This window comes from Drosophila yakuba, chromosome 3L (assembly GCF_016746365.2).
Source record: "Drosophila yakuba strain Tai18E2 chromosome 3L, Prin_Dyak_Tai18E2_2.1, whole genome shotgun sequence".
In the NCBI taxonomy this organism is placed as follows: Eukaryota; Metazoa; Arthropoda; class Insecta; order Diptera; family Drosophilidae; genus Drosophila; species Drosophila yakuba.
Window position 1 is genome coordinate 18718650 of NC_052529.2, and position 12973 is coordinate 18731622.

Consider the following 12973-nt stretch of genomic DNA (forward strand, 5'->3'; position numbering starts at 1 on the left):
ATCTCAATTCATCACTCGCTCAATCTCTCGCTCTGTCATTTGCCACCTTTTATGATTTTTGGTCACTGTTCCCATGCGTTTATACGTTATACGTTTATCGTTATACGTCTACCAATCGCACTCACCTATTTGTTACAAATTTTAAACAAAAGCGCTCTCATTGAACAATACGCTCACTCAAATTTGATTTTCTTTTCTCTCTCTCTTCCCACGCGCCTCATCGATCGAACAAACAATCGAAACTATCGAAACAATCGATCATCGGCAATCGCTCAAATGAAAACATGCCTATTTTCCACTTATTTTTCTTGCGTCGCCGCTGTTGTCCTTATTCTTTGTGTGATTTTAGCTATTGCAGAAGCTAAAGACTGAGAACGATCGTCTGCGAGCCGAGAATCGGGCCCTCACGCGGGTCGTCTCCAAGCTGACCACCTCGGCTCAGAGTCAGCTGGCCAAGACCAAATAGGCGCAGATCAAAAGCATTTAGATTGCCCAGCACCAGCCCACATACACCCCAAAATTCTCACGCCCCTTGCTCACAAGCACAATGTCGCGATTATCGTTATATCGTTTCTATTAGAACTGGAAAAGCATCGATGTTTTTGCAGGTAAACATCGATAACCAATAATCATCGATGTTTTTCTTGCTTCTGTTTCGTTACTACAATACATAACTTCGATGTCGTTAAAAATATTATATGGATATTTAAGCATAACCAAAACCACAATAACTAAATGTATCGTAGCTAAATTTAAGTTCACATTGAGCTCATTGGCTTTGGACTGGTCACTGGTAATATAACATGGTATTTAACATATATATAAACTACTACTCCTTGGGAGTTACTATATACTACAGACCCTTTGATAGAACCACAAACTTCAAAAGTAGTTAATTTTTTAATAGTAAAATATTACTCACACGGCTTGTTCGATTTTGGTAACCTACACAATTCGGTAGGTGCAAATGTTGCGAATTGGAAATGTAATTTATATCTAACTATATCATATGGTCGGTCCCTACATAAAACTGTACGGCCGATAAGCACTTATAAATCAAAAGTCAGCCCACTCTCGAATAAAATCAAAGTAAAGCTCATCGAAACCAACGAGATCAAACATCAAGTCCCCACCACCAAAAAAATTAAAAAAACAGCATCGGCGATTAGCGGCCAAGGATCTGGAGGCTTTATAAGGGTCTCCAAAAGTCGATCATCAGGGAGAGCGAAGTGGTCTAGTTGGTGATACTGGAAGCTTAACGGTAAATGCCCCACCACTGACACTCAGTTGAGCCATTCTAAGAACCTGCGCCCCAATATTATGAGCTGGCTGTTGTTTTGTTGTTATACACATACCACTTATAAAGAATATAATAAAATATATTATAGCTATAACTGTAACATGGAGTGTTTCAAATTGATGGAGAATGGTTGGAAATAGCTTGCAACAAAATACTGACTTTTTAAAATTGATTGCGCCTTAAAAAATGATATGTTTGTTTAATTAGGAGGGAAAGTACGGAAAAAAAGAATTGTTATAAAATGTGGATAGGAGCTGTTTTGCTTTCAATCCACCAACATTTTGAAGCACTCTGAATGTACATATAAACAATACTTACTTAATACTCTACTCTTTAAATAATGTCTATTAAACTATACTATGGATTTATACCTCTTGTTGTTACTATTGTTACCAGTTTTATCTGCCATTTTGTTTACCCTTCTGTGTGTTTTCAACCACAACACCACCATCGACCGATTTTGAGTTATATATATATATATGCATATATAAAAATGAAATAAACAAAATTTTGCTCACTGTCGATTTTATTCTATTACTTCCGTTTATTGTTTGAATACGCCACATTGGGTGGCTGTATATTTATGGAACACTCGCATCAGGCATCTATATTCATGAGATTCATTCGACATTATATGATCGATTCGTCTATAGCTCGCTTATCACAGCACACGACACGCGTCATAAAGATCACACGAATCAGATTCCGCAGAGACAATTATCTAAGCGCCTATGTTTCGAGTGTAGTTTGTGGTTAAGTGCATGCTATCTGGTTTTATTCGCAAGATTAGGGCGTCCAGATGAGTTCCATTTTTAGGTAATTACTAATTGTTTCTTGTTGTTGCTGTTGTTGTTGCTGCTGTGGCTGCGGCTACCGCATCCCCAATAGATTAACGAAGCATGCCCCATGCACATCTAACTCCAAGACTTGTGCCTCCCCTGCCATAAACGTATACCCATTTGGATATCTGTACAAAGTGAACTAACTGAATTTCTTCTCATCCGTTTAACAGCAACTTGATGCCTACAAGTCGGATAATCATCGCCTGAAGGAGGAAAACGCCGCGTTGATTAGAGTAATTAGCAAATTAAGTAAATGAAATTATGTTTTACTTTCAGTGTATGTATGTCTGAGAACCTATATCATCGAGAAGCAACAATTTTACTTTAGTAACCAGCTGGCAGAAGGCTGAAAAAGAATGAAAATGAATGTTAGAGCAAAGTGCGATGCAAGCGAAAGCCGGATATTCGCGTGAAAATTTCAAAATTTGTTTATTATTTGTGTTAGGCCGTTAAGAATTAGGTGAAACCATGTTTCAAATATCGTTGAGAATTGTTTCGTTCGTTTTATATAAAGAATTCTTATGTATTTGGTCAAATTTTATATTCGAAATAGAGAAAATTATAAATAAACTTACACAAATCAAGCTTAACTATATTTACATAAACATACGCAACGTGTATAACTATCAGAAGATCAAAAGAAAAGGAAATGGAAAGCGAAAACCTTTACATACAAACTGAGAACATAATCATCAAATGAGCCCTAGTTACATTACAGATTAGTTTAACTACATGATACATACAAATATATATATATATATTTTTTCATATATAAATTATATATACACATTACATAATATATATTTAAAGCAACCGAATCATTAGTTCAACATGTCAATGTGTAATATCATCGAGGATCCAGACCGCCAGTTCATGAGACTCCGGAGATGTGTCGTAACCAGCCCACGCGTCATCTTACTAAGTGTAATCATTATCATCCAATTGTAATTGTGTTTAGTGCTGCATAGATAAAGGCATCGGTGATACCATCAAAAGCTATAGTATGTGTACCCTTAAACTGAGGAGACTTATTCGCAAAAGCTCCATGGCGCTGTCCTATAGATCGGATGGATTCCACTACGTATGCCCAATTATTTCTATTATTTGAGTACCTTAAGATAAGCAGACACTTTTAGTTATCTCCTTTACTTCGAAACGTATTATATACATTTACATCGTACTATATTTTACTTTCGCTTATAACGAAACAAATGATCATACGCATATTTCTGTTATTTATTAAATTCGCCTAAGAGATTTTGTGTTACTCGTAAATGGAAACGATAATCAAGCATAAACATTTATAAGAACGTGAATTGTGTAATATGTAAAATTGTGTGAGAAAATATTTATGAAAATTTGATTCAAATACGAAACTTAATAAATGTGATCGCAAGCAAATCCACGCTGTTTTCCTTTCCACTTTCCAAGGATGAATGGGTTTTAAGGTGTTTCTCGGAATTATAGTTATTTTCGCCTAGATAACAAAGTGCCAATTATTGTGAAGGTGATATCTTCCACTCAACGTGTTCCCAGGTTTATTTTTATTCCCAGTGCTCGTAGAGTGAAAGGGAGGGTATACTAGATATACTAGAAAGTATGTAACAAAGTAGGTGTGTATATATTTTTGATCAGGATCAATGACCAACTCGATCTGGCCATGTCCTTCCGTATGAACGCGTCGATCTCAAAAACTATAAAAGCCAGAGGTTAAGCATGCAGATTCCAGAGCGAAATGCTGAACCAACGCCCAAAACAGCCATGCTTACACTTTTAAAAATTATTTTGTTTTTTTTCCATTTATTATTTGACTTGCCATTTTCTATCGGCATTTTGGCCACACCCCTTTTAACGCCCAAAACTGTCATTCCCACACTTTTGAAAAATCATAAAGAAATTGTATTTTTATGATTTTTCCCCAATTTATACCAATATTTCAGAATAACAATAATATGTTAAAATTTCTCGTTCGCTCTTCCAGCAGCTGAGTAACGGGTATCTGATAGTCGGGGAACTTGACTACAGGGTCTCCTCATGTTTATTGTCTGCATTTAGTGGTTTTTTTTTATTTATTGATAAGACCAACCCTAAGGTTAACATGTGAAATTTATTTGGTACTTGTTTTTTTTGGTTATTTTTCGTCTGGTAAACAATAATCCACAATCTGCAGATCCAGTTTGATTGATCCAGTAATGATTAATGAATTTTCTTATAAAATATGTAGGATGTATTGATATTTAAAAGTCAGCCCTGTTCGTTGTAGAAAAGCTTTTAATATTACTTTTCTCTGACAAACAATATTATCAGAAGAGCCATAAAAACGTCACTAAAAGTTGCATTTATTAGGGCTTTGAAATCCTCAGCTATATAAGAGTGCAAGTGCATTGAACGAAATCTTCAAACTATTTCGAGGTTTTACCAGAGAATCTACTTGAAGTCCTTGGGAAAATGAAGCGAACTCTCCTGATTATGGCCATAGTTATTTGTGGCCTAGCTGATGTGAAGGCACTAAACTGTCAGGAGTGCCTAACGGATAACGAAGTGTATTGTGTAGACCAAACTTCCTATAGGAATTGCATCAGTAAGTTTAGAACAAAGTTCCTTGGTACTTAATTCTGAGACGACTTCATTTAGAAAGTAAACCTTTTGGCAACGTGATCAGCTGCCCCACCGATACCGTTTGCACAAATTCCCAAAATGTTTGTGTGAAAAGTTCTGAGCTACCAGACTCTATAGTCGATGTCTGTGGAGCCTCCGGTGGAAATGAATGTGCAACGTGCACCAACCAAAATTATGCTTGCGTCAGCAAAAATCAATTTATAAGATGCAATGGATTGAGTTTGGTGGACTCCAACATCTATGAGTGCGATACTGATGAGATTTGCAGTTCGGAAGCTCTTGAACAGTTCGACAACATATGTGCGCCTTCGTGTGTTCTTGATTTTGTATGTATTCTTAGGTGACTGGTTTGGGCTGTGTTGTCATCCTTCATCCTTATTTTTGCAGCTCAGCTTGAAAGCCTCTTGCAGCAACACTGAATACACGACCACAACTACCGCAGCTCCGACAACTGTCACACCCAGTATAGATCAGAAAAAGAAAGCCTGCGATAAAGCAAATACAGAACTTGAAATACCTGAAGGCACAATGTACTTCTTTACGATCTACAAAGAGGATACTTCCTGTCACACTTATCTCTACTGCCAGAAAAATTCAACCACATGGGACACCGCTTATTTATCCTGCGAGCAACCCAAGCCATATTTCGATTCAACTTCCAGCCTCTGCGTAGCGACGAAACCGTCTGGATGCTCCTAAATCGGATAATCCTTTGTTTGCAGAACATACATATATCATTAGACGATCTTTAAGTTTGAATTTTCAGTTTCAGCACCTTTAAATAATATATTATGGGATTTGGGCACTATTAGTGTTGTGTTCGTTTTATTTCTGGTACTAAAATGCAAATAGAAGACAGGATTTTAGATTTTATAAAATATCTTGTTAATTTGAAGGTAAGGAGAAATGCATAGCGAAAAAACATGACTCAAAAGGTAACAGCAATGTCAATAGACCTTCAAAAGTACCATATACGATTACAGTTTATGAACCGCACTTCCAGGTATGAAGTACGTAAAATTAAAAAGCATGTTGCTGTCATTTAGATCGCTCCAATATTACTTTATGGTAATAGACTTTTGGCAGGCATAGACAACGAAATCTGACAAACAATATTATCAACCCATAAACCATTGAAGGTTAATGCATAGTGAGCTTCTCCGCTATATAAGACGGCAGATGGGTGATATGGATCATATCAGAAAATCATTCAGGTTGAGCAGCAATACCGCGAAAAGCTTGGAAGGAACATGCAGAGGATTATCGCCTTGGTGGCCATCATGGCATGTGGACTATCGTTCGTGGCAGCTCAGTCTTGTCAGACGTGTCAGGCGGAGAACGATGTGTACTGCGTTAATCAGAACAGTTATCAGAACTGCATGAGTAAGTCCTGGGCCGTAGTCCTTTACAAGCTGAAGTCCTTCAAATCACATTTGACTCTTAAACATCCTTTTTGTTACCTCAGAAAATGCTCCAGTTGGAGATATTGTCGAATGTCCCGCGGACACTGTTTGCTCCAATTCCGACAGTGTTTGTGCGAGTGTCTCCGAGCTGAATTCGACCGTTTTGGATGTGTGTGGAGGCTCTGGGGGAAATGGGGCCCAGTGTGAAGTGTGTTCCTCAGGCGCCAAATACGCCTGTGTCAGCAGCTCCCAGTATGCCCGTTGCTCCTCCACCGGTGATGTGCTGACCACCAGTGTGTACAGCTGCGGCGCAGATGAGATTTGTATCGTGGATGCTCTGTCTACTTATCAAACCGTCTGTGTACCGTCTTGTGCCTCCGAATTTGTAGGTTTTGTTGAACTAAAGAACGATCCATTCTAACTTATGATCCCTTGCAGCTCGGATTGGATGCCACCTGCAGCAACAGCGATTATCAACCCACTACGACAACTACAGTGGCACCGACGACAACACCCAGTGCTGAGCAAAAACAGGATTTATGCAATGATGGCGAACCCAGTTCCCAGCCTAGTTACTTCTTTACCAGGATAACTGATGACTCCACGTGCAACAGTTACCTGTACTGCCAGAAATCTGGAACCACTTGGGTAGCCCTCTACATGACTTGTGCCCCCGCCAAGCCCTTCTTTGACTCGACCACGAGCTCCTGTGTGACAACCAGGCCGACCAGCTGCTCGGTAACAACCAGCACGACCACTACTACGACCCAGTCGCCCTCTGATTCGTCAACAACTGCTTCTTCAACGGACTCTTCCTCAACGGGATCCTCCGCCGAGTCTTCGTCCACCACTGCTTCTACCACGCAGTCTTCAACGGAATCCTCTACCGAGTCGTCGTCCACCACACAGTCTTCAACGGAATCCTCCACTGAGTCTTCGTCCACCACACAGTCTTCAACGGAATCATCTACCGAGTCCTCCTCCACAACTTCTACGACTGCTCCTTAAGCCAATGATTCCACTGCTGGCACTTGTGCTTAACACATGTGAAAGTGTTGTAATGCAAACTTTAAAATAGTTTCTCCAACCTCCTAAAATAATAAAACGATATACATATTAGATTTGTAAACAATCTTCGATAGGCATTTAATAAGTCCAAAATAATAAATACGTTACAATTGAAATTTGTTATTGGTGTTTAATCGTTATTGGGATCTAATGGCTTTAACTATGACTAAAATGAAGGACACGATCTTAGGCAGTATAATTCCTCAAGTATTATTCATCATCTAATGGAACTCACTTTATGCTGGTGCCTGTAGTTTGTAAAAGCCTCGAGATGTCTAGCATTCTATGTGCCGTGAAATACCATAGGATTATTAGCTGGAACCCATAAACGGATAAATGAATACGTATGAATGTTTCGTTTAGAACAGCTCGCGTCATATGCGTATGTATGTATGTACAAATCGATTTACGCTAAAAAGTAAAAGCATTTTCACAATATTCATGTTGAGGACAACTCGCGATACTAGAGACCTTGATATTGTGTGTGCATGCTGTGGCTTCTGCTTAGCTGAAATTAATGGGTTAAGTTCTGTACATTGATGGCCGTAAACACTTGGACATAAACACACAGATGCGCACACAAGTCAGCGCGTCTAAATATACAAACGGATACAAACATATGCCCCCTCGAATATGATATTCCGAACAGACTCGCATGCCGCCGGCTGATTTATCTAGCGCACCCGGTTCGACGAGGGATACAATATATTCGAAATCCTATTTCATTGCTACTACTAGTACTGCACACATTACGATCTACGAGAATTTACAATAAAAAGTTTTTGCTTAATTATCTTAATATTTCGCCGAGGGAATAAAGCATATACATAATGCTGCCCGGCTCTTCAGGCGCCTTCTGCTGCCATATGTCATTGGCAGCGATTGTCGCGGCAATTAAACATTAAATCAAATGAATTGCAGATGCAGAGCAGCGGGACCAGAAGCTACGGGAAGATGCGAGGGGCTGCAGCTAGTTGGCCAGCCCACATTTAAATGCGCAAATGGAAATTATGGCCATTGACGACGCACGATCGGCCCGGGACGCTATACGTGGGCAGCGGCGAATGCACAAACTACAAATATAAACACACGCCGAATTAGATATATGTAAAATCAGAAGATGATGGATGGGTGTACGAACCTTTGGTACCCTCTGGTTGGTTGCCATGTAGCCGACACAAAACGACTGCGTCGTGTGGCTCCACATCACCTCGCCGCTGCTCTGGCCCGGATAATAGAGCAGCGTTAGAGCTCCAGCGTACAGATCCTGCTCTCGGGGCAGCAGCGGAGAATCCAGGAACTTTTGCTTGAACGTCTTGTGCAGACTAGTCACCGCACAATCACTGCTAAAGGCCCCATGGCAGATCTCTCTGGCCAACAGCGTTTTCATCAGGTACTCACCGTTTCCGGTTGTGCAGGTGGCTATGGCCAGTTCGTCCGTATCGGTGGCCCAACAGCCGGCACCATAAGTAGCCGCCTGGCCCACTCTGCCTGGAACTTTGAGCAGTATGCCACCGGAGCTACAGCCAGCTGCCGTGTTCCCTGCCCCATCAACACATACCGCTCCCACTGTGTCCAAAGCAGCGGCAAGTTCCACCTCGTTACCCGGTTCTGGCACTGTGACTGGTTCCTCGGACGTAGCCTTGCTTAATCTGCTGTTGACCACGAGATCGTATTTGCTTTTGTAGTGATTAAACTGGAACTTGGCCTTCGATGAGATCAATACGCCGGGCTCCACCATGGAGCAACCGACCTCGTCGGCGTAGTGTTCCGCTCCAGTGCCGGCGAGGATCATCGGTGGAATGCGCTCCAGGAGCTGTGGACTGGACTGGGCATCGCAGATGCGTCTCGCCAACTGGATGGGGTTCTTAACCCGGCTAACGTTCGTGCAGGCCCCAAAGTTAAGCGTGGAACCATCCATTATAGCCGCATCGCACTGCACAGAGCCGTCCATGCAGAGATTTGATCCGTAGCCGGCGTTTGTGTAGCCGCAGTTCTCCAGCCGCACAATGGCCGCCTCGCAGGCGTCGACGGCGGAGCCGCCGTTGCGGAGGATCTCTGTGGCGCGCAGGCAGGCCTCCTTGATCACCCGCTGGTACTTCGTCTCGTCGATGCAGTTCCCAGCCCCTGAGAGCAAGTGGCGGTCATCAATCATCTGGCTGTCTGCCCGGCGGATCGGAATCACCATGGCCAAGATACGTACCTGTGTGCACCGCGACGAAGCCGGCCATGTTGGTATCGCTGTTTATGCTCGCGCCTTGTTGTTGGCCCAACTGCAATTCGTGCGCTATTCGGCGTAAACAAATTGATCAGAGTGACCGTGCGGTCGGAGTTTAAATATACCACGGCTAATGAGTATCTGAAAGCCGGCCACATTAGAAATATACCAATTCTACACTCAGCAAAATGTTTTTGATTATAAATTACCCGCTTTGTTTAAAAGCTGCATATATCTGAAATATACTACTTTTACTAGTATCCCGAAAAAGAAGCAGAAATTCTATGAACCTTACAAAATATAAAAACCTAAATATATATGTTTTGATTAATTTGAAAAAGGAAGGAAGGACCCTCACTATTACATAGAGTTATTAGACCGCTTAGAGGACGAACTCGACAAGAAAAGATCGCATTTAAAAAAATTGCTGTTTTATCAAGACAATGCACCGTGTCATTAAAGACATTAGAATAATGTCTTTATATAATGTATTATATTGTCTTTGGTGTCACGGTCACGAGTCAGGAGCAATAATAAATTAAGCTTCGAACTGCTTTCGCATCGACCGTATTCTCGAGATCTGGCCCCCAGCGAATATTTCCTGTTCTCAGACATCAAAAGATCTCAAAAATGCTCGCTGGAAAAAAATTTTCGTCGAATGAAGAGGTGATCGCCGAAACTGAGGTCTATTTTGAAGCAACGGAGAAATCGTACCACAAAATGGTATCAAAAAGTTGAGTCGCTACTACTCTTTAACTTGTTAAATAAAAAAACAACATTGCCAAAAAAAAATATTTTTGCTTTGTTTTTTTTACCTGTTTAGTTAGTTCTAATTTTATTGTCTTTAACTTAATTTTGTTTATCTTGGTAATAGAAGAATTTTTATGTAAGTCTGAGGTGTATTTTTATCTTCTTACATATCGTGCAAAATTTTGAAATCAAACTTAAAATTCTCTAAATTATAATTACAAAGAAGTCTTAAATTACCTTAACTCTCTATTGAAATTATATTAAATTATGTAAGTAAATAGTTTCTATAAATTAAATATATTTTCATTTTTCATATTACGAAGAATAATTTTGAATATTTAATAATCGTTCATTTGGTAAGCTAGCATTTTCACTGAAAACGTTTTGGATGGCTTAAATAATACAGGTCTTTCCAAACCCAATTTTATTTTACAAGAATGTTGTTTGAAACCCAAGCTGAATAAGAAAAAGAATTAACGTAAAGTCCGTTAAAAATCTGGAACTTCCTGAACGAAGTTCTTCATTATCAGTGAAAAAATAGTTCAAACAAGCTGCAGGTGGCTTTACGTACGATGTAAATTCGGGGAAGCGAATTATTTCCGATGGAATTGATAATGAATCCTTGGATACACGACAAAAAGTCATATGTGTTCCAGTTATAAATGCTTGTTCAACACGTTTCGTAAAAAGAGGATCATGCCAAGGCAACTGATTCAAATGCGATAGAAATGTGCGATCATGAAATTCGGGTGGGTCAGATATAACAAGTTTGTTCAACAAAGACTCTTGGTAAATTACATCTTCTTTGGACGTTTTTCCGTAATTTGATTTCGTTGTCGCATTCTTTGTGTGTCTACTGTCTACATCGTAGTCAGTGTTGTAGAGAAACATATTCTCAACATCAGTCATATTAAAGGAATAGAATTGGTACACACGGAACATCTCAATAAACTCCCGCACTGGTGTCATACTATAACATCCGGACATCTCAATCTTCGGGTAATAGGTAATAAAGGAGAGGCACATTTCCTCCTTCGATGAATAGCCGCCGAATGTGGGTCGTTTTCTGAGCTCTGTCTCATAAGAGCAGTCTGTGATTAAGTAATCTCCAGGCAATATAACCGTTTCATTAGCAAGCTGATGGACTTTTTGGTGCCTATAATCGTAGCTGTCGTCAACAATGATCGGATTTAACTCCTTACCAGATCGAACATGCCGAAGACTTATTGTGCGACCAGCTTGATGTGAGTGCAGTGTTCCGGAAATTATTTTAATACCATTCTTTGGGAACATGACGCTGGAACAAGAAGGTCCACAGATGCCGACAGATCGATATTTCTTTTGACCAGGCGGGATGAGTTGGGTTTCCGAAACGGAAACACCACTTATAAGGATTCCGGAATCGTGAGTTCGCAGATTGGGTGTGTAATGTATTCGGAAACCGGAATGATCTACAGATTCCTTTCCATCCGGATTATCGTAGTGTATTTCCAGCATATAATATCTAACTCCAGAAGCTCCGCCCATTGGGATGCCTGCGTGGGGTGGTAGAAATTGTCCATCAGATCCCAAGGACCAAACTGCAACTGGCGTAGAACACGAATCCCAGTCACGTGGTGTCAGTTGGTTGCTGTTGCACACAGTGCCGGCACTCCTAACCCAAAGGTCCCAGGACGAAGGATCGGATCCAGAGAATAACTTTGATTGACACTCAAAAAGGGTCATGTGGTGAACAACATTCGTATTGTATTTACCAGACAGCAGAGGCTCATAACCAATTATGTGCTGTTTGCCAGTTAACTCTGGGAGTCGCACTATTTTACACCAGTAAAGTGTATCCATTGACTTCTCAATTGTTACGTTGTTTACAGTTATGTCCCATTTTTGGGTCCCTTCGATCGAGTTACTATTTTTCGTAAACATTGGCGACAACAATTGCAAAGATTTCACGCCTCTGCTCTGACCATGCCAATCCAAGTTTCCATGAATAGGATCATTTTCTCCAATGGACCACATTACCTTAAACGTGTCGGCCTTTGAAATAAATGAATAATGTTATTTTCAGTTCCAATCGATTGTGAAGAGAACTTACCGAAAGTGGAATATCGAATGGGTCGCAGGTTTCAATCTTACGTTTAAACTTTAGAAATGTGTGCGTCCCGTTTTGTTTACCATCTATGACATCGTAGTTTTGTGTATCGTCCTGTAGTGGCGGTCCGCTCGCCCCATGGCAGTCCAACACGTTCGCATGTCCTGTGGCGTCATCTACCCACAATAAAACCACATCCGCTCTGGCCAGCCGGCCATCCTTGGAGAAACCCAGGCCGGCAAAGCCTCGCGTATGAACAGTAACTTCGAAGTAAATGCTATTTTCGTTGGCATTTATCCACCACTTGAGCCAGTACATTCCCAAGCTATCCATCATTTCGTCACGCACCCAGTTTTTGTGGTGTACAGAACCATTTTTATCGACATCGTAGTCCTGCGTCCTTTGGTTATTTTCAAAATAACAAACACCAAAACTCAACTGCACCGTGAGTACAATCCATAGTACGTCTTGCAAGGACATGGCGGATGCCTTGTACTTTAGTGTATGTGAACAATATGGTTTTCTTTTAGATTAAATTGAAACTTGTTTGGTGCTGAGTTTGCAAGCAATTCGCGCGTCTGCATTTTTTTCAATGAACATAGTGATCGCGTCAGGATATCATACCTATCGCGAAGGCTATCGATTCCTGTTCGATACATTGTATTCGGTATTTCATCAGCTCGC

General features: G+C 40.6%; 5 protein-coding genes across 37 annotated transcripts in view; 3 read left to right on the forward strand and 2 right to left on the reverse strand.

The window, feature by feature from the left end:
• The window catches only part of LOC6534567 (protein phosphatase 1 regulatory subunit 12C), a 30357-nt gene extending 26814 nt beyond the window's left edge, over window positions 1–3543 (forward strand). For 15 of the 33 annotated variants that reach the window (XM_039374738.1, XM_039374740.1, XM_039374745.2 and 12 more), the window contains one exon: window positions 2313–3543. In XM_039374738.1, the coding sequence (XP_039230672.1) occupies window positions 2313–2399 (87 nt within the window). In that variant the 3' untranslated portion in view covers window positions 2400–3543. Of the gene's footprint in view, window positions 1–349; window positions 1671–2312 lie in introns of those variants that run through there. The other 18 variants (XM_039374734.1, XM_039374733.1, XM_039374739.2 and 15 more) reach the window with 4 other exon arrangements.
• A 992-nt stretch (window positions 3544–4535) lies between these two features.
• LOC26535461 lies at window positions 4536–5572 on the forward strand. The gene is made up of 3 exons (XM_015195237.3): window positions 4536–4723; window positions 4777–5087; window positions 5149–5572. Exons 1-3 carry the CDS (start codon window positions 4591–4593, stop codon window positions 5458–5460), a joined length of 756 nt encoding a protein of 251 aa, XP_015050723.1. The 5' UTR covers window positions 4536–4590; the 3' UTR covers window positions 5461–5572.
• A 156-nt stretch (window positions 5573–5728) lies between these two features.
• Window positions 5729–7348, forward strand: LOC6534568 (A-agglutinin anchorage subunit). The gene is made up of 3 exons (XM_039374762.2): window positions 5729–6144; window positions 6227–6549; window positions 6603–7348. The coding sequence occupies exons 1-3, from the start codon at window positions 6012–6014 to the stop codon at window positions 7170–7172; spliced, it is 1026 nt and encodes a 341-aa protein (XP_039230696.1). The 5' UTR covers window positions 5729–6011; the 3' UTR covers window positions 7173–7348.
• LOC6534569 (threonine aspartase 1) lies at window positions 7281–9623 on the reverse strand. The gene is made up of 3 exons (XM_002095209.4): window positions 9436–9623; window positions 8374–9359; window positions 7281–8305 (listed from the first exon to the last, which is right to left on the reverse strand). The coding sequence occupies exons 1-3, from the start codon at window positions 9461–9463 to the stop codon at window positions 8222–8224; spliced, it is 1098 nt and encodes a 365-aa protein (XP_002095245.1). The 5' UTR covers window positions 9464–9623; the 3' UTR covers window positions 7281–8221.
• A 621-nt stretch (window positions 9624–10244) lies between these two features.
• LOC6534570 (MOXD1 homolog 1) lies at window positions 10245–12904 on the reverse strand. Its single transcript, XM_002095210.3, has 2 exons — window positions 12293–12904; window positions 10245–12234 (listed from the first exon to the last, which is right to left on the reverse strand). The coding sequence occupies exons 1-2, from the start codon at window positions 12767–12769 to the stop codon at window positions 10630–10632; spliced, it is 2082 nt and encodes a 693-aa protein (XP_002095246.2). The 5' UTR covers window positions 12770–12904; the 3' UTR covers window positions 10245–10629.
• Between the last annotated feature and the right edge of the window lie 69 nt (window positions 12905–12973).